Genomic DNA, 27,223 nt, shown 5'->3' on the forward strand with positions numbered 1-27,223 from the left:
CATTTATTATTAGTGGTTCTCCCAGTGGTTCTTGGCTTCCTGCTACAGAAGGTTGACTACTGTCATGAGTGTTCTTCTTCGTGTTGCTGTTCATTGTGCAACATTGTTTTGTACTGCGTAAAGTTTACATCAGTTATAGTGCTTTCATTTGCTTTGAAAGCATCCTCATACGAGTCATAGTTATCTAGTAATTGTTCTTCTTTTCTCCATGGTTTGAAGAGTTGAGCAGGGGCATGTAGTATACTTCTTTATGTTGAGGAGTCTTTAATGACAATTTGATATGATTAATTAAATTTGGTTTAGTGAGTTTAACTAAGCTGCCTTCACAGTTTGTCACTCTATATTTACCTTTTTTTTCATCAGGTTTCATATTATTTTTGTATGTGTAGTTTTGGGCTATGTGGTATAGACACATGTTTTCCAAAGTATTACTTCTGTTTGGGTAGTATGTGTCCAATAAATAGTTTTTTAAAATGTCTTGGCTGTTGTGATCATGTTTGGCTATTGTTTCTATATCTTCATATGATTTTAGAACTCTTTTTCTAGATTTAGCTAGGCCAAGACTTAGCCATACTATATTTTCAGATTTACCATACAATGCAGTACCAGTTAAACGATCAGCTGCTTCATATGATCCACATACTCTATGGGTGAGCATTTTTATGCCCAAGCTGTATTATTTCTGAGATACTGTTTTATCTGATGACAGGTCATTCCAGAGGTCTTGGAGCTCTGTCTTTTCTGCTTTAGTTAAGTATGCTGTGACATATCGTGCAACTGCAGTAGAATTGTCTGCAATGTACTGCACATCTATGTTTGCATTCCATAAGTGGGCAATGATTGCATTATAATCATTGATATATTTTTCTTCTTCGTTTCTTTTTATGTAATATGTATTTTAGGTGACTTACCTTTAACACTATGTCTAACTGAAGACATGAGGTTGTTCACTTGACCTCTATTTGTAACTGGTCTAGGGAAACCAAATCGGCATTTGGTGTAGTATTTCCCTTTGTTTTTGTATTTGCGACGACAATATTTTCCACATTTGTGTCTTTGAAATTGTAAAATTTGTGCATGAAGATCACCATTTGTGGCTTCTGATGGAATTTCACAAGTGACATATTTTTCAATAAACTGTAAAACAGTGGCATCACTGTCTTGACCAAATTTAGGAGCATCTTTAATCCATAAAAACATGTGGATATGTGGTGCTCCTCTGGCTTGGTATTCTTTTCTCCAAAAGAAGTGTTGCACTTCTCCAAGGGGAGGAACAGTTTTATTACAAATAAAATGTAGCATAGCAATGAAGTGATGGTGAAAATCTTGAAACATTAACAGGATCCAAAGAACAAAGTTCTCCAGGTGTTAGTATATCTATGTTTGTTTTGTTTTTATTTGATATGCGTAGGAAATCATGTAAATCTTCCCATGCATATTCTGCACAACTTAATGTAACAAACCAAGTGGGTGGACCAAGGTTTCTGATCATACAACATACATCTCCATGACGTTGAAACCAGTACTCTTTAGTACCACGCATATTTGCTTATAGATTTGTAATATTTGATTGTAAAACCTCATCCTTTTGTTGCACTTTTTCTAATAATTGTGTAGCTGTCATATTTTGAAAGTGTGATCTTGATTTTAATGTGTGCAACTCCATAACATAAAGTTGCTAGTTCACTTTCAAAGAGTAGGTGGAATATGTATTCCCAGATTTAGACAAAATGTGGATCTTCAGAATACATCCGTAATGTGCGGTATTCTGAAGCTGATATTTGAATAGGTCTATCATCATACCTTCCTCCTCTGCCAGTAGGAAAGAGTAGAGGAAAAGCACGTGCTTCTATACTTTTTTCCCATATGCTGATTGGCGATCCTTTTGTTTGACGCATTTGGTAAGTTTCCAGTACATCTTCTACGGTGTCATTACAGTGCAAAGGATGAATTGTATAATGGTCTAAAGTATTTGATATTGTAGCAGGATCTAGTAGCTCAAATTGACCAGGTTCTTGTGTTTCTTGAATTATTTCAGTTGTATCTTTCAAGTTTTCTTCAATATTAATTTCTTTGTAATATTCATTATTCTCTTTAAGACATTGGAAGGCTTGTCTAACTTTATATAAATCTACCAGCTGTTGCCATATTGTTTTGTCTTTTGTAGGTACTCCATTTACTAAGATAATTAAAGATTGCTGCATTGGACGTTGCACTCCTAGAGTATGCACATTTTCTTTTAGATCTAATGGTAAATAAATTACTATTCCACGAATGCCTTTTACCAATTCAGAGGGAGGTAATTTTGCTGTTTTTTGGTTGAAGGGGTATTATTGCTTGAAATGGGTGTACTGTTTGAATTATGATGCTCTCATATAAATTAAATTTGTGTAGGGGTTTTGGTACTGGGTATAATTCCAAATTATTTGTGATATCACGTGAAGGAGTTTGGTTGTTGTCAAGTTTTGTAGTGCAGTAACTGCAAAGTATTAAGGGCTCAGTTATTTCATATTTGTTTTCTGCTACAAGGTAGAGAGCTAATTCAAACCTTTTAGAATCTTCATTGTCTTCTATTTTGTATGATAGGTCTACAGTTTTTGTGTTACTTTTATAAAAAGTTCTACGGCAACATACACATACATGGTTTGGTACTTCAGCTGATGTACTTTTAAATTTTAGTATTTCTTTTTTGTATGTGTTTAGCAAAAGGTTGCCATGTGTAGAATTGTTGCTGAATTGGTTTAAAGCTATTTCATTCTGTAAATGGCTTTCACTTCCAAAATATTTTTTCTGGATATAGTGAATTTCTTCAAGTAGGTCTTTTGCTGTACCATGTAGAAGGATGTTATTTAACTTTGCTAGTGCTAAAGCAGGACTTTTAGCATAGTACAGTTTAGAGACTAGATTTCGTATAGTTGGATGATGTGTTGATATCCTTTTGATATCATGGAAAGTGGTTTTACAAGTAGGTCCTGTAATGCAGGCCAATGAATTTCCTTGTAGTCCTGTGTACTTGCGCGCTGGACAGGTATCCATATTTTGCAGTAATTTAATTTTGATTTTGTCTTTGCTTTATAAATATTTATTGAGGAATTGGCGTAAAGATTTGAAACATTGTTTGGGAATGTTACACATTGACGTGCATGGCCATTTGTACACTAGACGTTCTGATTCAGTTGAATGGAGGGGTAATTCTAAGTTTTCAGGGCATATTTTTGTAAGGAGTACTTCTTGTTTCATTATGGTATTATTCACTTTTTCATAACCTCGACCACTGTATGGCAATTGTATTTGTTTGCTTTTGTTTGTACGCTTCTTCATTAAAATATGGTTCTGTGCTCGTAGTGTGATTCCATTCACCTCCGCAGATACTTAAGAAGTTCTTTCTGTTGACATTTCGCTTATTGAGAAGTCTTTTTTTGTAATTTAGTTATTAGTTTTGTTAGTGGTTTCATTTTGTTTAACAGTAAAATAAATAACTTTCTTTTGAGAAGAATTTCACTGTCCATCAACGCTTCTAAGATTCATTTCCTGCGATAGGTTTTAAGCATTGAACCTGATTTCTCTCCTGTTTTTATAAGATTTTGAAGGACTTTGTGACGGTACTTTTTGGCTAAAATACTTTTCTTGGTATGCTTTGCACTATATTAAAATTTGAAGAAGTAGTTTTATCTGTAGTGATAGCTGATTTTCTGTTAATTGTTTTTTGGTTTATTTTGATAGAGGAGGCAAAGTTTTTGTACTTGAAACTTTTTGTGTATTAGCTGTTTTGTTTCAACTTTTTTTTACAAATTCTGCTAGAGATAGATGCTTATGTTGGACACTTTTATTTTCATTTGCTCTACTTTTGCGTTGCTTTCCATGGACTTGACTTTTGGTAGGCATTCTTTAGGGTCTGTTGAAGATATGGGTTGGGGTGTTCTGGAATGTATGTGTGCTGTGTGCATGAGTGTTTGAGTAAGATGATAAAGATAAATGTAATGGTGTGTGATTGTGCATTGGGAACTACAACTAGTAGGGATAGGTATTCTTGAATTTGTGTTACTAAACTGGGGTTCAGATGACAAAAAAAAAGTAAGCTAGTGGTGTGCAAAAGTACAAATAGTAAATCTAATGTATACAATAAAACAGTTGTTTGCTCTATAATATGAAAATTGTAGCGGTTCAGTTGGGTAATTTGTGTGTCCAAAAATAGGAATTTGTGGGCCATTCTGGCTGTAAATCGCTGTTTAAGACATGGAGATTTTTGGACAAAATGGTATACAATCTCTATTTTTAGGCACCGAAATAGCTTGTATTAACGTTATAGTATGTTTGATTAATGATACAAATATTATGGTGATATTCTACTTACTTATTTTCTTAAATTAACAGGTAACTTCTTAGTTCTTCTTTGTTCTTCGAATTCGGCTGCTTTTTAGGAGACTGGTCTTCACTGCAATTGTAAAAGCTTCAAATTAGTAACTTTGTTTGTATATAGCGCTGTTTTTTTAATTTAGATATTGATTTTTTTAATTGAAATTCTCAGTGCCTTCTTTAAAACCATTAAACTAATTTATTTACATAAGATACATTGCATCAGTTCAGTACATATATGTTCTTAAAGAACAAATTGTATTGAATGACTAACTGTAGCAAAAAAAAATATCTTTACTATGTCTTGTGAATTTATACCAGTGAATACCACTATTTCTGTAAGTAAGCTGTTCTAGGTAATAGCGCCTCAATTTCATGTCTAAATTAAAGTAATTAAGTAAGTAAATAAATAAATAAAAACAAAAAAATATGAAATTGTATAAATATTTTTTTAAAGATTTAAACATGGATTGTGCTTGCATGCAATTTTGTTTGAATATATGTAGTCTATATATTCTATTTAAAAAAATGTTAGTTTAACATGATTTGTGTGTGTATAAAGAAAGTAAATAGTATAAAGGTTTATAAGTGATAGTTGATTTTAGGAAATTGAAAAAATACAGTAAATTCATTTTACAGATTACACAAGCTAAAAGTCTGTTTGAAAATGTGTTCATCTACTGTACAGAAAATATGCATACCTGAAGTTTGTGTTCATGCATATGGATATGCATGGAGCTGCAAGTAGAAATCTTGGGAGTTGTACAGTATTTCTGGTAGATGGTGCTTGCCAATGATATGACACTTGTACTCAGAGATTCACAGTACATTTGCAGTGCTGATCTATGCTGCAGTTAGATGTAGAAGTCTTGAATGTGATTGGTGCATGGTCATGTTATTTCTTAGCTACATCCAATGAGGGAATGGCAGAGAGAGTGAAGTGGAAACAGTAGAAGGGCTGTTCATGTTACGATATGTCCGCGGACATGGCGGTAGTTCGCGGACATCGGGAGTTACATCTGGGGATTTTTGGGTTCAGAAGTCATGCAAATGAGAATAAGCACTGAAAGGGATTGGTCAGGAAAGTTTAGTGGGTGTGTTGTGCCAGGAGAGAGTTTCTCAGATACTCTTTTTGCTGAGAGAACAAAAGATGGCTATGGCTGTGTGTTTCAGAAAACAGATTGTTTGGATTTTGGGAGATTCGTGGATATATTGGTTGAAGGTGCATGCAGAAAGCTGTGGAGTAGCTGTAGATCTTGGATTCCCACATGTGGAAGTACACTGGCATGGAGTACGTGGAATGAAGTGGTTGGACTTGCTACCTCTCTGTGCTACTTTGGAGACAGAGCAACATCCAGACATAATTGTAATTCATTGTGGAGGGAACAGTTTAGGACATCTGACTGGCATTTTTTTGCAATTTGCTATGAAAGAAGGACTTGGGAAGGTTATGGACATGTTTCCAAATTCTCAATTGATATTTTCACGGATTGCGCATAGACAAATGTGGCTTCGTTCTTCTTCATTTGGTCCACAAATGGAAAAAGCAAGACGCAATGTTAATAAGGCTGTTTGTGACTTTCTAAGAGATTTTGGCATGTCCTCTTTTCACAATGAAAATATTATGTTTCGTAGTGCATACATTTTTCGCAGAGATGGAGTCCATCTTACTTATGCTGGCAATCAGATTTTTCTGAGAAATGTACAAAATGCATTGCGACCTTTTTTGGAATTACAACAACCATTTTGAAGTAGGTGTTAAGCATTTATAATTTTTGTCTTGCAAACACCACCCAAAGGCTCTTTTCAGAGCCACCACTTCTTCCCAGAGAAAATTGCAATGTTTGTGATGGGGTCGCAACCCAATTTTTAAAATGTTCACGAACTGTCTGCGGACTTCTAAAAAATACAAAGGGCCCTGCTTCATTTATTTTCACTTCTATTTTTTAACTGCGAAAGGCGGCTCTGAAAAGAGCCTTATTCTTTTTTTGATATTTTGTATTTTTTTTGGTTTTTTATACATGACACACTAGGAGAGGAGAGGGGAAAGGAAGGTAAAGGGGGGGGGGACACACCAACCACAGGGATAAGAAAGGGCGAGCTGAGAGAGGAAGATGTAGAGTGGGTTTTATTTGGGTAGTGCGCAGATCTTCTCGTGCTCTGAGACGATGGTCTCAAAAGCCCTACGAAGTCGCTCCCCCCTGCAGAGTACTGTCACAGTACATACATACAACTGTGACCCTTGAAAGGTAAGGGTCATCAGCATTCTTTATGGCCTGTGAGGCAGCTTGAAGACGCTGTCCCACAGAGGTGGTCCTTGTGGTGACAGGATCAGAAACATAGGATGAACTAGAGGAAATCAACCTGATACGTTCTTCGCAAGGTACAACCCTGCGAATAGCCCCAGAGTGAAATGACCTCAGTTGCCGCTTCATAGTAGTGGTCCCAAAGCTGTACTTACCGTGCTTCCCGCGACTGAGTATCATTTTGCACTCAATGCAGGTAACACGGTTCGCACGAGCCTTAAGAACATTCCCATGAATGTTAAATAACCGCCACACCCAAGACTCACGCCTAGTGTGGGTAGTAGGGTTTTCCTCTACCTCATTCTCATCTTCTTCTTCCTCCTCCGCATCCTCACTCCTGTTCACCTCTTCAGGCCCTTGGGGAGGTGGTGGTGGTGTAGGGGATGGGGGTGGTGCTGAAGCAGGTGCAGCACCAGGTGGCAGTTCTGCAGCCAGGGATGCCATCTCGATGGTGTAACCAGCAAGTTGCTGGAGAAATAGCTGTGCTCTGAAGAATAGCCAGAAACACGATGAGAATAAGCTCTAGGGCGTGATCTTTTATAGGGGTGCTTGTGCGCGGACATGCGCGCTGTCCGCGGACAGATCGAACACAAAAAAAAGTTTGAAAAGTTTCAAAAGGTATGTAGAAACTCAGGATTACTATGTGGGACTTGTGCCATGGTGAGATTTTATTGAAAAATATTATGGACTAATTGAAAATGTACTTTCAATTTGTTCGGGGACCCGAACATTGTTTCCGCATTCAGAACACGCGATCAGCGTGGGCGCGGTCATATGATCCGTTCGTGAACAAGTCCGCGAAGGAAGCGCATGTCCGCAGGACACCAAATGCACAGAGATTGGCTAGCGCATGCGCGTTGATGTTCTACGGACACTGTTTGGGTCCTGAACTAATTTAAAATTGCTTTTTGTTTTAGAAAGGTAGCGGGCGCCCCTCTCTCGCAAGAACAGACATGATAACCTGTTCAGTGGTTATTAACCACTTGAGAGTTCGCAGCCACTGCTTTTACTCACTGTGCCTTTCACAGATGGGAAATATCCATTTGCATATCAGTCTTTGTCCTGCCCAGGGGCAGTCCAGCACCGAAATACAATGGCAACTCCAATCTGAACGAGAGTACCACCAGCAACCCCATACACGTGTTTCACCCTTGTTGGGGATCATCAGTGAGGTGAAGCTGATGCCTCTCTAAGCACAGTGAGAGGGAGACCACGTCTGGTTGCCCCCAGGAGACCTAGGGTTACCAATCCCAGGTTCCTTAACTAATAGTTTTAGAAAGGTAGCGGGCGCCCCTCTCTCGCAAGAACAGACATGATAACCTGTTCAGTGGTTATTAACCACTTGAGAGTTCGCAGCCACTGCTTTTACTCACTGTGCCTTTCACAGATGGGAAATAACCATTTGCATATCAGTCTTTGTCCTGCCCAGGGGCAGTCCAGCACCGAAATACAATGGCAACTCCAATCTGAACGAGCGTACCACCAGCAACCCCATACACGTGTTTCACCCTTGTTGGGGATCATCAGTGAGGTGAAGCTGATGCCTCTCTAAGCACAGTGAGAGGGAGACCACGTCTGGTTGCCCCCAGGAGACCTAGGGTTACCAATCCCAGGTTCCTTAACAAATAGTTTTAGAAAGGTAGCGGGCGCCCCTCTCTCGCAAGAACAGACATGATAACCTGTTCAGTGGTTATTAACCACTTGAGAGTTCGCAGCCACTGCTTTTACTCACTGTGCCTTTCACAGATGGGAAATATCCATTTGCATATCAGTCTTTGTCCTGCCCAGGGGCAGTCCAGCACCGAAATACAATGGCAACTCCAATCTGAACGAGAGTACCACCAGCAACCCCATACACGTGTTTCACCCTTGTTGGGGATCATCAGTGAGGTGAAGCTGATGCCTCTCTAAGCACAGTGAGAGGGAGACCACGTCTGGTTGCCCCCAGGAGACCTAGGGTTACCAATCCCAGGTTCCTTAACAAATAGTTTTAGAAAGGTAGCGGGCGCCCCTCTCTCGCAAGAACAGACATGATAACCTGTTCAGTGGTTATTAACCACTTGAGAGTTCGCAGCCACTGCTTTTACTCACTGTGCCTTTCACAGATGGGAAATATCCATTTGCATATCAGTCTTTGTCCTGCCCAGGGGCAGTCCAGCACCGAAATACAATGGCAACTCCAATCTGAACGAGAGTACCACCAGCAACCCCATACACGTGTTTCACCCTTGTTGGGGATCATCAGTGAGGTGAAGCTGATGCCTCTCTAAGCACAGTGAGTTTGGAGTTGCCATTGTATTTCGGTGCTGGACTGCCCCTGGGCAGGACAAAGACTGATATGCAAATGGATATTTAAAAAAATGTCCCCTGGGAGTCGATAGCCAAGGCTGCTACATGGGCTTCCCCATCGGCTTTTTGCAGACACTACTGTCTGGTCTGATGCCCAGTTCAGCCAGGCAGTTCTAAAAAAAATGTGTTCCAATAAGGGATAGTTCCTACAGTCAGTGCTTTGGAATCTCCCACAAGTATGGAGGAAAGGGGACTATGGACTAGGGGTAAGGTAGTCCCTACGGTGAGTAACTTTGACATTTCTGGTACTGTTTTTTGTCTGGCACAAAAATATTGCTAACTATTGCTCTTGGCCAACTATGGAAATTAATTTCAGGAAAGATGATGCGACTGTAAATGTAATGAATTGAAGTAAGTTGAAAAGATATATTTTATATGTATGGCAGCTACGGAGATTCTCTATTACCATGTAGGTTGACTGTGGCACTTAAAAGTAATGGTTAGCAGGATGGGTAATCAATTAATTCAAAGGAAATTCAATTTAATGTTTGAAATTGTGTATTTTATAGGTATCATTTTATCATAGGATATACAATGAAACTTGATGTACTATTTTTTTATATTGTATAAAAAGTTTCTGGAGTAAGGAAAATATTATTAAAATAAAATGTTTCTGATTGGAATATGGTTTAGAGTGCCCAGGTACAGGGAAGAGGAGGCCTTTTTGTTGAAACAATAAAAGACTTAAAAACATGCCCCTGTGTCAGTCTCCTGATTCTGATCTACCAAACAATAGGCACTGACGGCATGAACATGTTTTACAGTGGCAATGCTGCCATAGATTGTGGGCACAGGAATTTTGACAATGTACTCTTGGTGACCTGTCATCCGAAGATTTTTTAAAGATTTTTTGGGTGTTACCCTGCCGAACACATTGCACATGTTTTGGCTTTTTGTTGAGATTTTATCATTGTGCTGTAAAAATAAAGAATTTCGTTCCATTATTTTGAAAACGTTCCTGGGAAGGTCCACCCCCAAGCCTCCCATCTCCTGTCCTAATCCTACAACATTGATTCAGGATCCCTTGCTAGGCGCCTTGCACATAACACACACCTCCAAATTTAAAAACGTTTCGGACAACTGTAACCTTGCAATCCTTTATAATGTAGGTGTTCTCTTAGAATCCCTTAACCACCCGGCACCAAATGCTGCTTCCGTCACTGAATCTAGCATTTAGGAAATGGTGGACATGACTGCCAGCCAAAAATTACAAATAGCCAGACACTCCCACCACTGCTGTTTGGTGAGGTGAGTTGGAGGCACTCGCCATCCTCTGCTTTAAGGGCCGGGGTGATGCAGCCGCTACCCAAGGTGCCTCCCAGACAGGTGGATGGTGCAGGATTCCCTTGGATTATCGTACCACCTCCGAGACACAGTATTAGGTTGTCGCTGTTGAGTTCCCCTGAATTTCAAACATCACAATAACACAAGTCCCAGAGACCCTGTATCTGACAAGACAGCGGAAAGGAGATCATCCCTAACTGTGAGTGGTTAACAAAACCAACATACCTGCATAATACAGTGGATAGCAAATTTCAGTCGTTCCATGGACTGCATAGTCGTTGGGGGAACACTGCGCCCATGAACACGGGCAGTGATGTAAACTCTGGAACAGTGGACAGTTGGCAGGAATTTAAAGTTGGCACAGAGTGCGAATAATGGAGGCACTTTACCACTTACCCAATACGAGAAGACTAACAATAATTGCATCAATACCCAATTAGGAAACCAGTGGAAAAAGGAACAATTAGAATATCCGAGACAGGCCACCCATCCAGGGCTTTTTTAGAAATTCAGTTGCGTTGTATTAAATGACCTGGAAAAAGGCAAGTAAAGGTCACAAGTTGCTCACCGCTCCCTGGAGAAATTTGGAGACCGTTACCTAGACGGAGGTTGCCAACCTGCTTGCTGTTGTACAGCAGAAGCTCTACCAAACCATAAGCGGAGATCATGCCACCAGGACCAGTGGTGTGCAGGAGGTGGCGCCTACAGCAGGATTCTACCACAGGGACCTGGAACAAGGCAACAGACCTAAGAACTGGGTTATTCCAATAGAACCCTGAACCAAATGAACTTCTGACGAGGAAAGACTCCTGCCAGTAGAGTAATTAGATTGGCTGTTTGATATGGACCTGATTGATTGAAAGGGGAGAAATACTCTTTATCTCTGAAAGGAACAAGAGTGTGTTTTGATGGATGAAAAGGAAGCCACTATACCAAGCACAAAATATGGGGGGGGCAGAGGGGGGGAAGTGAGTAGCATGACCCATGAGAAATCAGAGCGACTGCAAATGTTTAGGCGTATAGAGAGGTTTATAATGACATTTTCGAATGTCACATTTTCAAATGCCTTTTTCTCAAATGAAAAATGCCCTTTTTTTTGTTTAAATGAGGGGGTGGTTCCCCCATCCTCCATGTTTCTTTTTTATTGACCCTTTTATTACTAACTAAACCAAAAAAAAATGTATATAAAAAATAAATAATTATATTCAGAATTTCTTTTGACTTTTTTTTTTTTGACATAAAGGCATTCGAAAATGTGCATTCGAAAATGTTTAACTGGATGCCGTATAGAGAAAAAAATGAAAACACTGGAGAGATCTGAACAGGAAAGTGGACAGTGGAGAGGTTTGCAGAGAAAAGACAGTGTAGAGGTCTTTATAATATAAGGATCATAAGAAAGATTGTGGAGTGGTCTGTTGAAGAGACTGTGGAGCGGTCATTAAGAGAATCACCAAACCAAAAGCAAGGGGCGAGTGCCCTCGCCAAAGGCGAGAAAGAGAAAATACTTGTGGATATGTCTAAGGACAGGCCCTATCATAAGCAACCTGGAAGGTTCTGTGTTAGAATAATAAATACTATTTTGACAAAGGACTAGAGGACCAGGTCAACCTCTAGCAAATTCGAAGGAGCAGTCCAATTTCACTGGTGGTTGGTGGAAGAAGATAACCACTCCAGAAGCAAAGGCTGGAGAAGGAGCAACTGCCCTGATCAGAGACCGATGAGGAGAGGAAGACGGAGATTTTCTGACAACAGACTGGTTAAAAGAGCCACCACCAAAACCTAGGGCAGGGGAAGGAGTGAGTATCCTGGCCTATGAGAAAATAAGTATTAAGAAGCTAAGAGACCGTGGAGAGGTCTGGTCTGCAGACGAAACTGTTAGACCGTGGAAAACCGCTTCAAAAATCCAGAGAAACAAAAGAGACTGGTGAGCTCAAAACTTCGTATTTACTGGCGGTTGTTTCCCAGGGAACCATTGGTTGTGTTTATTTTCAGATTAGGACCGTACATTGATTAGGTTTGTGGATACTTATGTTGACCAGGATTTGGGACCTCTTTTATAAACTAGGAGGCCAAATGACTTCAGGGTAGAGTTGTCTGTTGGCCATCACTGATAGACTGTTTTTATAGAATCTTGTCTCTCGGGAGAGTCGGGGACTTGTTAAGATTAGGTTTGAGACTTTTGGTTCTATGTCTGAATGCCGTTCGTTGAAGTCTGCATGCTAAAAAGGCTGTTTATTTGGTAGATTTGGTGCGGCCTTCAACGGGCAGCAAAATGGCAATTCCTAGGTCCAGCCCCCCACCAACCCTGTCCCACATCGGCAGGATCTTATTTTAATCAGGGGATCCACCCTTTTAATCCCCTCCCTTCAGAGCCCCACCCCTCAAATTGCACATTCTCATTCATTCATACATACACAAACACCTTCCCTTCACTTCAGTGTCTTCCATCCTCAGGGACACTTCAAAGTTGGCCCCTGTGTGCACTTGTGTACATCGCTGGGGTGTGGTGTGGCCTTTGAGCTCCCTAGGCTTCTGTTCAGGGTCTTCTGATCATGGGCATTAGGCTTTGAACAAGACTTATTGAGGTTTGTCAACCAGTAATCTCAAGGCATTTCATTCAGACGCCCACGAATGGGCAATTACCGGGTCTGGCAGGGCCGTAATGACCCAGTAATTGCCCATTCCAGGGCGCTGAAAAATGATACCGGCGGCAGCGGGTACTGCCGGTCTCATAATGAGGCCCAATGACTTAAATGGAGTTTTTAACCCACTACTGGTGTAACTAAAATGTCTTACCAGGTCTGCCTTCAGTCACTCGATTTATTAGCATTCCACATGTCCTTCACTGAAGCCTGTTAAAAACAAGCATTGGCAAAGCTAACAGGTTTGACTTGTGTATAGGTATTAAGCGTTTGACAGGCACTGCTATTAGACGCCCAGGTACTAGCATCGTTTTGCACCTGCTACAATCAATGGCCAGTTAATACCACTCCGGCTTTACCTGACGAGTGCCTTTTCCATGCCTACACAAAAGCCAAACAGTTGCCAATGCTTGTTTAATATTGTCTCTGCCTGTTACCACTTCAGCGTTCTGATTGATTCCGAACATTAGTGAAACTTTGCCAAACTTTAAGAATAGAGTTGCAACTGATATATGGATAAATATATAAAGGGGTATATAACGGGAGAGAGAGCTACCTCTCTATCCTGTCACTGGCACTGCAAAATCTAATCCTGACCGGTTTGTATTTTATCTGCAAGACGCCTTCAGGGATGATCCCTGAATAATCCTTGTACTCTGTTCCAAAGTGACTATACTGTCCTTCGCAACCTGATTGCATTACACTGTACTCGCCTATGGCCGTCTAGGCTTCATATTATACTCCAATAAGTTTGGAATGTGGAGCAGCCCATATATGAGTAAGGAAAAGTTTTAACTCCATGTAGCCATGTATGCTTGCCAGTTTAATTTACCGTAATGTTGTACTAAACTTGGGGAGAGGCATGCCAGTTTCATGGGGCTGGTCGGGGGCTCAGGGGGTGAAGGAGTATACACCCTTTCTGAAAAGATTTCACAAACTCTGGGGACCTTGTCTTGCAAAATGAGTCCATAGAAGAAGTAACATGCCCTCACACTGCACTTCTGCATTCCACAGTTTTTAGTGTGATCTCTTTGAACATGGGACATGGAAGGTATGGCGAGTCATTTTATATGTGGTTGTTTCTATCAAAGTGAGCACACCATGCAAGCATGTTTAGATGTGGTTGAATATTGAGATATTCTACGTTTGCATTGGAGTAATTTTAAACAGCGTCATGCATTTATGTTGGTCTCCTTTGCACACGCTAGCGCAAAGAAATCTTTACAGTGTGTGCGCTTTGTAGTGTGTGCGTTGTACCATATTTTTCTGTGCAGTGGTAATGTTGGCATATTACATTAATGTCCTGCTTTTTTCCTCCAAAATGATCACGATAATGTCATAATAAAACGCTGATCAGACCTTCAAACAAGGAGTAATCGTAGTTGCCATCTATCTTAGAGTTGCCTGATGAGGTTAATGACACACAGGAGGCTCCTAATACCACATTCGACCATAGTACCTGACTGCCTCGTGTGCTACACAATGTTCAAGGCATATGTCAAGTGGTCCACAAGTGAACCCTGTGGAGGCTGTGGTACAACATGAAAGCTTACCCTTTTCCTCCTTTGCCGCTGATTCATAGGTCGCTCTGGAAACTCAGGATTGCACCCCTCCCCATAATCATTCATCTTGGCGGCCTCGTGCCTGCGTTCTGATCATTAGCACAGTTCAACCTTTTCACAATTTTCATCAAACGGATTAATTAAGCCACAATTGAGCTCCGAGGGTCTTTGCCCCACAGCGGATGCTCACAAACTGATGCATGGCAAGCATCAATGCTCAGTCCGATCATAGATGATTTTTCCTCTAATGGCAATTGCAAGAAACCCCGCTGCCCCCAGAATGCTCTTAGTGCAGACTCCACCCCTTCCTCAACAGTTGAACATCTTTAAGCTCTTTGTCCCAGTGCCCAATAATCCAGAACTCATCAAGATAGCTCCTCAATCCTCTAATTCAGAATAGATCAAACCGTGAAGCAGACCAGACCAGGGCGCAACCAAAGGTAAAAGTGCAAAAATTCATTAAAGTGATTACCAGGCGGGAGAAACCCCAGACTGTCACAGCTGCTAAGGCCACACCAACTGTCAATAAGTCCATGGCTCTGACGTTCATGGCCTATAGACTCCTTGATGATCTGGTGGCACTCGCAGCCAAAAGAACTTGGTCAAGCTGCCCAGAAGTGTCAATTGACCAGACTGACATTCTAGTCCCTCCAGTACACACAATTGCTCTTAGCAGTAGCAAAGTAGCTGTTGAGAGGTCCTTGCGCGCGTCCACTTTCGGCACAGACAAAGCATTAACTGTCCAACCGAGTCTTGATGAACTAAGAGAGGAGATCAGAGCCTCCATTAACACTTGGAGGACCCTAGAACCATGTCTAAAACAGTTCCCTGAGACCGCGCAAATATCATCGTCGCTGCAGTCTTCTGGTTCTAGACCACAGGTCCTTAATCAAAACATTCCAATGATTATGGACAGCGAGCCAACTTCCTCCAAACTGACACACATGTCTGACCTACTCAGAGAACAAATATCCCAAAAGGAGTTATACTTGACCAACCTCAGCAAACCCACACCCTAATCCACCCAGATCAATTCACCATCCATGATCACTTCTTTACCTACGATGGTGAACTCTGATCAAACAGTCTCCCCAATACAAGATCTAAGAGACATTATAAAATCCTCAATTGCCTCAGGGTGTATTTTTCATTTGCCTCACACAAGGCCCAAAGGCATCTTTTGCAGGCTTTATGGTAGTGTCAGGACCCGAGTAGTGCTTTCAATAAAGCTGCTTAGGTTTACTGGCTGATATTCAGTGTGACCACTACAAAACATTTTGTCAAGGTTTAAATGGTGCAGTGTCAAATCTTATCAAGGTATGCCTCAAGAGTCATAATGACTTCCTGGCTTGCATACAATGAGGCAATTACAAATAATGGAGTTTAATGGTCAAAATCAGTGTATGAATAACACACAATGTGAAGCCTTCCCCGACGTGAGCTTGTTGTTTAAGGCGCCGTCCAAATCACTTGACTCGAGTGCCCAACACGATGATGTCAATGTAATCTTCCCCTCCGACCGCAACAAAATCAAGACAAACATTCATTCAACTCCAATCGTCCTGATAACGGCAAAACAACTAATCAATCCAAGCTTCACCATTTAGTGCTAAAATGTCGTGAAGACCCTTATCCAAAGTACGCCCTCAATAGAGCGAGCATTTTAAATATTTGTAGTGAAATTCCATCCCTATCAGCTTTATCCACTACAGACATTAGTTTAGTGTCGTTTACCAACATAAATGAGCCATCAGAGGCAAGACTTCATGTACAATCCAATATAGTGGCCAATATCCTGTGGCAGGCCGGAACATCCTTATTTCTTCTAGGCTTTGTATTATTACAAGAACCGAATACCAAAGTTAATTCTTTTGAAAAACCACAAATCAAGACATACAAGCCCAGCCAGAATGGCAGGTCATTGCCATCCATAAACTATGCACCTCGCGCTATGATAGCACAAGCGTACAGCTCGAGATCATAACATTTGTCAGTACTTGCAGTCTAGCCCCGTGGAACACAAGAGGCCATAAACACATCATCAATTCAGGGATCAGTGACTTGGCACACTATGACATCATAGCACTTCAGGAGACCTGGCTTACTGAGGTTCCCATATGGGCATCCCATATTATCATTGCGACTCCAGCCATTAAGAACGTTAAGGGCCACCCTAGTGGTGGTCTGTTGCTGGCCATTAACAAAGCCTCTGGTTTCACTGGTGAGAAACTCTCCTCACCTCCTTATTTTCAAGTTGTAAGGTTGACCAGAGATGGCTCAACCATTGTCGTCATCAACATTAATTTGACCAGGATGAATTTATCAGCATACTCATTTCTTTGTACAACTACTTTGGCTTTTGGATTCCTTGTTAAAGGATCAGAGTATACTTCACACAATTATAGTAGGTGATCTAAATTTGCACCTATTACCAAAGGTGGCAAAAGGATTAGCTGCTGATGAAACAACCTGGACCAATATTATGAGATAGAGGTTTTGTCATCTAATGGTGTTGTTCCAGGAGATGTTCCATTGCAATTCACCTGGGGAAGGGGGAACCAGCGAGCAACATTGGATTACATCTATGTTCATACTAGCTTTCTAGCAAAAGTACAGTCCATGCAGGTCATTCAAACTGATCTTAGTGACCATAATAAACTGATTATGTACTGCACATTACCCCAGATGTCTACGTCCCCACAATGGAATCCCCACCTAAAGAATTTACTGGTGAATAATAGTGTTACCCTTTTGCGCTGGAATTGTTGTACTTGAAGCTGTACAAACATACCCTCAGTAAGACCTTCAGCTCTCCTTAATCGATGGTATATATTGCTATGTTGAAATTATGCAGATCTTCAAGCAATCCAAAATGCCAGACTTGTGCATTAAATACAAGCATTGCCACCCTTACGACCCTTTTATACAGCAAAAGAAAGCCCATTTGCGATGGGCCATTCGTAATTTGAAATTTAATCCAATTGCTGCTTGAACCATAACAAAAAACCAACTTATAGCTACTTATAGATCCTGGTGGAAGGGTCAGCACTCGCTCCAATACCAAAGTGATGGCAAAAAAAGTTATGTAAGATTATAACAAAATCTACGAGCAGCATTTGGGCTTGCTTGAATGAGGCTACATTCAAAACTTGGGGATCTGTCCAAATTAATGCCATACTTAACGAAGTTTGGAAGGTCTATTTTCATAAACTGTATTGCTCCCCATTCGAAAATTTGATCCCAAATACGAGCGATCAATGCATGCCTCACCATTTTCCAATAGAAATTGGAAGATATTCAATATTATATTTCAAACTTGAGCCGATCACGAGCAATGGGCCTAGATGGCCTACACAATGGTATGCTGAAAGACCATCCACACGAATGGGCAGACTTTCTTCATCAAATATTCAGGCATATATTTGCAACAGGAGATATTCCAAAATTCTGTAAGCAATCTGTTATATTACCTATTTTCAAAAAAGGCAATAGAGATAACCCCACATCATATCGCCCAATTGCCTTATTAGATTGCCCGGCAAAAATATTTGCACAACTCTTTCTGAATAAATTCAATTCATGGCTGGATTCAAATAATTTACGTGATCCATTTCAAACAGGCTTCCTTCCAGGTCTCGTACAGCCGTTCATATCATCAACCTGAATAGTTTTACTCACCAAGCACAACAGCACCAAGCACTTTACACCACCTTCATAGACTTTCGAATGGAATTTGATGTTGTCCCTCGTGAGCTTCTTTACAAAAAACTGATGGATAGAGGGTGTCCAGGGTCCATCCTAAAAATGGCTCATTGATCTGCATACAGACACCACAATTCAGATCAAATTGTCCAGCAAAGGCCTGTTAGACCCAATTCAGACCTGCGCATGGTTTAAAACAGGGTTGTTTGTTGGCATCTGTCATGTTGAATTGAATTTTTTTTCATCTCAGATGTGTGCCTTAGTTTTGAGGCAATTGTTACAGATTCTCTGAAAATCAATGGCGTCCATGTAAAATGTTTGCTTTACACAGATGATATGGTTCTCTTCTCAAAGACCCCCAAGGGGCGACAAGCTCTTTTGGGTGCTCTTGACACATATACTAAGGAAAAATTGCATTTCATTTAACTTGACGAAAACAAAAATCATACAATTTGGCAAATTTAAACAACAGGTTGCCACTCACCAGTGGCCCCTTCAAAACATCAATTTAACCACAGTTACATCATATATATATTTGGGCACATATATAACCAACTGCCCTAATCAGAATGCCAATCGCCAGCATGCAAGGCGAAAATTAATCTTCACCATTTCTCAAGCACGCCTAATCAAAGCAAAGGATTGTAAATTTTCAATAACCCCCATCATTGTATATTATAAACAGAAACTCACTCCAGTGATCTTGTATGGTACTGAGGCATTTCCAGGCATATCATATCAATACTGGTCAATTATAGAAGGATGTTACTGGTAGAAAGCTTTAAACATACCATTATCAGAACCGATATGTATTCTCAGACATGAGCTTGGTCTATTATCACTTTATGCAATATAAAAATGCAAATTATTCTCATTTTATCGTAAATGTGTGCTGGGCATTGATCAGCCTGGACTATTCAGCGTTATATCCGAATATCTCTCGAGATCAGCAGATGTGTTTGCAGTGACCTGGAGAGACATGGCCCAAAAGATCATCAACAATACAGGTATCTCTCCAGCATTGCTAATTGATAATCCAGATAAGGCCAAAAAGCGCCTTTGGGAATATGACTGGATTAAAACCAGGACTCCATGCCTCTCATACCAGAAATGTTTGACTAACCCATTTGCCCTAAAACGATATGGTGAAACTGAGAGCTATCTACCCATGTTCCCTGTATCACAACAGCGAAATGATTTTCTGCGATTTCGCCTCAATATGTGGCCCACTAGGGAAGTCTTGTGTGCCCGCAGAATTCTACCAATCACTGATTTACAATGTTGATTTTGTCAAGCTGTACCTGAAACAATGATGCACCTGTGTGCGGAATGCCCAATGTTATCATCAGAGAACTTTACATTTTGCACATCTGTTTACCGGGCATGTGATCATAACCAATACAAGACTTTAGGAGTTATTTCATACTACAAGAACCATCAGATACACAATTCTTAACTTCCTAATTAGTTTAAATTTGTTGAAAAAGCCAGCAGTCATAAGTCACTTGTAAGAACTGGAATATGACACAAATTGAATTATGTGTTGTAGTAAGATTGAATTTTTCTTAATTTGTTTCCCTTTCTGATTTTTTGGTGTACGTTGTACACTATTTGACATTTTGTATCATATGTTCGGAAATTCTTTTTTTAAAATTCTATCATGTTATTAATCATGTAAATTTGAATTAAATTTGTTTTGTGTAAATTTTGTATTTTATGTTGAAAAATCAAGTTTTCTTGATTATAACTTACAATAAAAAAAGAGTAATCGTAGTTCATTGACATGAGGCGAAACATTTTGAGGCTGCGCGAGCGTGGCTAAGAATGGATGGTGTCAGTGGGCCGTATGCTAGTAAATCAGGAGGTGCCTATGAGCAGCTGCGACTCTCATAAAGCTTGAAATAGGCGTGCATAAAGAGATGCCTGGAGTATCTCATAGATGCCCATCACATTTGTGTGTGAGCATCTCGGATGCTTTAGGCATATCAAATGTGTTCCAGTTTTAGACTGACTCGGGAAGATTGTGGAGCAGTGGTGTGCAAGCTTTGGCGTTTTGGACTGATTCCCATCAACCCCAGCCAGCATAGTCCATGGTGAGGGATCAAACGAGGCACAGTACAGAATATCAGGCGAGCCACAGGTTGCACATCACAGACTAGAAGGTGTAAATCTGATCTACACCAAAGCTCCAATGCCAATCTGAGTGATGAATTGGATCTTGTGTGTTCTGCAAATTCACGCCATTTGATTTCCTAACCAGAAACGTTAATGTGCTGCAATGTTTGCTTTTCAGGAGAGAATATTATTAAAGGAGATAAGGAGTCCATTAAAAACCTTCTCGAAATATTTGATGGTTTGCTTGAATATCTCACTGAGCAAATCAGCGAAGCTTCTTCTCAGACTGGGGGTGAGTAAAACTGAATATTTATTTTCTAGCGCACTAGTTAAAATGAGTACTCCTTTTATTAATTTTTTGTTCATTCTCATCGCTTGAGCACTCTGTTTTCTGGTAATGGCTGCATGCGCATTCATAATTACCCATGTTCGCATCATCTGAGCACAATGTACATTTTGTTGTATTGCTATGATTTCTGAAACAAAATGGGAACTAAAGCCGCATCACTGGGAACATTTTTATTTTTCAAAGCATCTAACTGTTAGGTGGTTAAACGTTATTGAAAAATGATTTTGTCAAATTACCACACGATTTCGTAATTTAGAACCCATCACAAAAGCGTTTCTAGAACAATGCACTCAGAGCCGCACTAAACATCCTGAGGGGCGAACACATTTCAGCCGCCAGAATAGCGCACTGGCTACCGATTCACGAGCGCATTATCTTCACAAATGCCTCTCAAATACTGCCCCCAGGTACCCCTCAAAAAAACGCACCCTTAATTCAGGTTAAAGAGATCTGGGGGGTTAAGCTTCCTCGTCATTAACTCCAAGAACTGGAACGCTTTACTTCAGGCACTCGCAGCAGAACAATCGTATTGGACCATCTGAAAACTCCTTAAGACCTTGCTTTTCTCACAGGATTTGACAACTGTTTGATCTACTTACTGACATCTGTGTACTAAAAAGGTATACCGTCTGCGGTCCAATGTTTGTAACAAGCACCTTGATGCCTCCAGGTTTAGAGTGCTTTATAAATGCAAAAATAGACCTCTCCTTGTAGTTCTTCACAAGCACAATGGTTGCATTTATTTCAAACCCTACAGGTTAGCTTAATTTAGATATTTCAGGAACCTCTTCAGTGGAACTAATTGTATACAGAATACTGTTTTCAAGGTGCATGCCACATCTATTGGATTCTCTAAGCTGCTCAAATACATCTAACTATTTAATTTTCCTACTTTTGGTGTGAAAAAGGAAGGGACACAAAGCTTTTGAGCTGAACCTCGTATTGACGTTCTGTATTTGATTCTTCATTGTGGGAAAGATTTCAGCATTCTTTTTCCGCAAATTGGATGTATCTGTTCATAGAAATGCATGTTAAAGTGACTGGTATTGGGCACCTTCCTTGCTGGATACGACCTTTCCTTCGAAGATGGTAGGGTCTTGTCAGGGCCCCTTTCTAATGAGCACCATTGTGCTTGTCTCCAATTGGTATCCGTTTTCAGGGGAAACGTTGACCCAGCAGTCGGGCATTCCACCAGCATGGGGCCTTCTCAGGGCTGCCACAGAGGCCAAAAATGTGGTGCGCTCCCTTGCTATCTTTTGCAGTGCAGCACCGTGAACAGGCGACCACGAACTCTCCCTTTTTAAGTTTGTGTGGAGTTCATAGATATGTTTAGGCCCTGTGAATGCAGCTGGGCTAAGCTGAAATCTTGCTATTGGTCCATTGCACTTAACACCAAAAAGATTTGTAGGGTGCAAAGATCATGTTATGATCACTCATTTTATGTCCTCTTCCACCAGTTTCTGGGGTCATGACCTTGAGCTTTCTGACGTCACTCGGGCATAGATGTTTCTGTATTCAGGTATGATTCTTGGTTCTAAACCATGTTTTAATATTTCACTCTTCATGCTTGACTACTCCTGCTTCTAAGCACTGTAGAAATAGGTGTTATTATGACCAAATGTAATAGTACTTTATTTATGAACCTCAGAAGGATGAAGGGCTAATTTAGCCCTGCTGAAATATGAACTTGGAAAGTGCAGGCTGACGCATTTGAGCGCTGAGCTTTTAACTTGTTGAGCTAGCCAATTGTGACATGATATGCTATGTAATCAACTCTGCCCTGAAAAATCAACATTAGTAAAGCGCTTTGGTGAAAGCGCTATATACGTAATGGTTTATTATAAATGCTTAATGATAACATCCCTAAATCTATGCATTTGCCATGTATACGGTTTTAGTCTTACATTTGTGTTTCTTCTGTGACTTTTATTCAACTTCATACATGCCTATGTGAAAATTCCATATCCAATTGTTTCTATGCTTCCTTAAGATCTGTGTGAATCTGATTTTTAAACTACCATGTCTGAAGCTGAATGAGACTGAGTTATGAAGGCATAGGCAGTGATTTGATCGCGCCTTCACCCAACTTGCGGCCGGGGGAGGGAGGGGGGGTTATGTGTCTGTGTGTGTGGATTTAGATAGATATAGCCTCAGCCACTGTAAGTGCACCCCACTCCCAATAGAGCCCCTGGACACACCACTGTTCTGCCCCCCGCGCCAAATCTGGTGACCATTAACCAAATGAGAAATAAGTACAAAATGACTCCTCTTGGCACTCTTCCTCCTGAAAACTGAATACGATAGTTGCGGTTGGAAGGGGGTGTGTGTGACATTGATTTACCGGAATAAGGACCAGCGATTATGCAGAAAGCAGGCCATCCAAGTCGTTCATGCAAGCTGCTAAGAGTACAGCTGATACCTCATTTTGTAACCCGCCTGCACCCTGTCATGTTGCATTTTTAGGGTGATGTGAAGTGTTGATGGCTGAGGGAGCTGACACTAGCCTGCTGGCACCAGCAAGTTAACACCTACCTTTCATTGTATTCAAGCTAAAGTGCAGACGCAACCAGAGGTAGGTGTTAACACAGGCACTGTGCCTGCAACGGTGTGCTGGGACCTCTGCAAGGCCCCTATAGAGATTTTGAGGCCTTGGGCAGTTTGTCTTGCCTTATTTATTTATTCCTTTTATTTATTGTATTTGTTACACGCCCAGACCCTCGGGTATCACGGCGAGGTTACATAGTATGTTTTTCAGGACGGCATACAAGAGTAATCACATGGTTACAGGTTACATAGGATACTTTTCATGATTGCATACAGAATGATCCCAGGTTACAACACATTTTTCAAGATTACATACAGAATAAACACATGGTTACACAGTGGGTTAGGGCTAATTCGTTCTAGCCATTCCTTATCTAGTATGGTGAGCACAACAAGTATAGTTACACATTTAAACGTTTGAGAAGGTTGCAGTTATATTTACAGGCACTCGGGGTTATGGTCTTCATATTTTTTGAAAAGCCATGCTTTGAGTGGTTTTTTTTTTTAAGCCAGCGAGGGTGCCCTCTGCTTTAATGTTGTTGGGGAGGGAATTCCAATGTTTGGGGCCTTGTTCTACTTTAACTGAAAACTGGACAGCCAACTTTCACGGTCATATTGACTTTACCAACTTCTCTCTCTCCCCTCGAATAACAAAAAATTGTGATTGTGTTGGTCTAATGATCAGCAAGGACAGTCCGCCTCTTTTCTGCTCAGACTTTGCACCCTCGTCCATCAAACCTATCTCTGTCCAACTTCTTGCTCCCACTTCGTAGCATCCTTCATCCAATGATAACCCAGCAACCAAAATATATTCCCTAAATTAAACGTTCTTGGATGATGCCCTAACCTTCTAATGCGAGGCTTAAACTCTCAAATATAGCTAGGCCCTTCAATTGCAGTACTTAATACACATTACTATAGGTACATATCTTTTGTCATTTCTTGACCTTCCTACAGAAGTGAAGTGGACATTCTAACCGCAAGATTGAGAAGGCATAAAGCCTGTTGTGTTCTTCAACCCTGAATCTTTGTGCTATGTTAGCCAATTTTGAAGGGACTGGTGGTCGTTTGGATATGCCCTTGCACCAGTAGAACACCTTTTGCAAAGTTACCCCAGTCAAGTTTTATTCGAAATCATAGGCCCGATAGGAATTCACCCTAACCCTTTCCTATTTGTGTATTGGCGCCACAATAGTTTATGGACTTACTCATGCAGTAACTGGACATGTTGTACAGAGATGGTACAATCCATTTGCTTTCGAGGTTCTGCCGACTGCTACTCATTTCGCTCTCCACCATGCGATAGAAGAGATACGCACATTGGACAATTTATTCTCATAGTAAAACAAAAAGGAGAATGTACAGTTTACATTTAATTGGATGAGCGAATAGTGAACAAAAACGATTGGTCTTAGATCGCTGGCACTTTAAACAAAGATCAGTCGTGTTAACGCCAGGCCCCCGCCCCATGCAAAAATTACAATCTGGGATCTTGGAACACTAGGGGCTTCAGTCACTTGTTCAATACTGTTTGGTCTGCTGACTTGGAGCTCATTTGTCTGCAGGAGACGTGGTTATGTGAAAATCTAATCCTGGAGGGTTTTGAAACTGCCCTCAACCCAGCCATTAGACAGTCCAAAGGAAGACCTATGGCTGGCCTCCTGCTGGCAGTCAGGAAAGACTCAGGCCTTAGGATCACGAACTGTGACAACATTTCTCCTTTCATTCAGGTGGTAACGGTCAGTTTTGCAGGTGTAGCAAACGCCCATGCCTCTAATCTCTGTATCATCAATCTTTATTGGAATCATGGGGCTACTGGTGCTAAACTTTTCATTGATGAAGTCACAACGGCAATTGATGACCTTATGGAAACGGGCAATCCACATGACCTGATTATTTGTGGCGACCTTAACATCGATTGTATTAGCCACCTAAAGTTAACTGACAATAAGAAAAGAGTCAACAAATTGCAACAACAATTGACAATTAAGTGGTGCCAAGAAATGGATTTACGTGAGCTAACAATGCTGAATGGACAAACACCGGGAGACATTCCGGCGGCTCCTACTTGGAGAAGAGGTGACCAAAGCTCAACACTTGATTACATCCTGGTATCCGGAAAGATCCATATGAGAACCATCAGTTTCGTGATCAGAAAAATGACTCATAGCGACCACGACATGGTGATTCTAAAATTTTCTGCATATGCCGGCTGCACTCAAGACCTTTGGGCACATACAGTCAGAATGGGAACTGGTCGTATTCGAACTTGGTTACCTCCATTCAGGCAAGGGTTACCTGGAACCTTTTAAGTCTTTTCAGGAAAACTTTATTAACGAACCCGGCGCCTCAAATTGCAATTCTTCACAACCTAGAGTCCGAACAACCTGGCACAATCCCGCATCAATGGAATGAGTTGTCACGAGGTTCTCAAAGCATATGACATCAAGACTCAAATGCTGATTGAAAACCCGGATGCTGCAAAACTGAAGTTGTGGAGAACTGACTGGATTCATACTTGCAACTTAAGATCGAAATCAAGAACAGTGCAAGATTTCCCGATTGAGACAAGAGCTTATGGCCATCTTCCGGCATACCTGTCCTGTTTTCCGGACCAGTGATCGAGATCTCTTTACTTGAAATTCAGGCTCAACGCCCTGCCGACTAAGGAACGACTCTGTTTTTGGTCACAATCAACTGACTTGGACCTAATGTGTCGTTTTTGTAACACCACAAATGAAACCCTCAAACACCTGACAATGAGATGCTCTGGGCTAGAACAAGAAAGAAACAGAATCTTTGGTCCAGTCACAAAGAGATTTCAGTTTGCATCCCGGGAGGACAGGTGGAAAGCTCTGTTTGACGGGTCGAATAGATCTGTGCTATATGCCCTGGTCTCCTTCCTCCAAGCCGTCAAAGACCGTTTATACACCAACTCGGCTATTTAACAGAGGAGAAAGTCTGTCCAGTGACCTATTGACGAATTTGGTGACTTTAACATGGAACAGGATGTAATAAGACGTACTTGTTTTGTTTGATGTCTTGCTCTATGATGAAATTTTTGTCTCTGGTTTTTTTCTTTTTTTTATAAAGGTTTGAAAAAAACAATAAAAAATAGTATGCATGGACTACTGGCCTGGGATAGCTCCCTTATCTAAAGGGCCATAGAAACTGGCGTCAATTCGTTTATATGTAGGCTTGCTGACAGATGCATTTTAAGACCGCAAAGCATAATCACTGAATGTTCTATGTTCTCAAAATTGTGCACAGTCACTTTAAATTTGGGCCCTAGAAAGTTCCTTAAATTGTTGTTTTTAGAAACCTTCTGAAGTGAAAGATTCAAAAACACAATTGGAAAGCAGGGTGTATTTTTCATTTGCCTCACACAAGGCCCAAAGGCATCTTTTGCAGGCTTTATGGTAGTGTCAGGACCCGAGTAGTGCTTTCAATAAAGCTGCTTAGGTTTACTGGCTGATGTTCAGTGTGACCACTACAAAATATTTTGTCAAGGTTTAAATGGTGCAGTGTCAAATCTTATCAAGGTATGCCTCAAGAGTCATGACTTCCTGGCTTGCATACAATGAGGCAATTACAAAATGATGTACCCATTTTTTATTGGTACAATGTTGTGAACAGTATTGTACAAACAATGTTGTTGACCGGTGGTACTGGCAAGTTGTCTTCAGGCTTTGTTCATGTGATTGCCTACGTAGTTCTTTAAGGACTTCAGCTCCCACATTCTTCCGGCTTTGGTACGAGAGGTCTCCTCTCAAAACCATCTTTCACAGACCCTGCAGTATATGTGCTTGCTGCCTATAGTGGTGTCCCATTAGTGTGTCTGTTTTGTAGTCTGAAATCTATGTAGTTTCATCTTTTCACGCATCTCCTGGCAGGTCTCGCCCATGCACTTTATTTGTGGGTGTTTTCTGCTTTGCATGAGGTACACCTCATTGGATGATCTGCAGTTGTATGACGCTTGTATGACCCTTGTATGCGTATTGTTTGGTTCTGGTT

The 27,223-nt window shown here is 40.9% G+C and overlaps 1 protein-coding gene across 3 annotated transcripts in view; it reads left to right on the forward strand.

Moving 5' to 3' along the window:
- The window catches only part of CEP95 (centrosomal protein 95), a 1,206,983-nt gene that overhangs the window by 257,036 nt on the left and 922,724 nt on the right, over nt 1–27,223 (forward strand). For all 3 annotated transcript variants that reach the window (XM_069655013.1, XM_069655014.1, XM_069655015.1), the window contains exon 4: nt 20,495–20,608. In XM_069655013.1, coding sequence (XP_069511114.1) covers nt 20,495–20,608 — 114 coding nt within the window. The remainder of the gene's footprint in view (nt 1–20,494; nt 20,609–27,223) is intronic.

This window comes from Ambystoma mexicanum, chromosome 3q (assembly GCF_040938575.1).
Source record: "Ambystoma mexicanum isolate Mex_15411 chromosome 3q, UKY_AmexF1_1, whole genome shotgun sequence".
Taxonomy (NCBI): Eukaryota; Metazoa; Chordata; class Amphibia; order Caudata; family Ambystomatidae; genus Ambystoma; species Ambystoma mexicanum.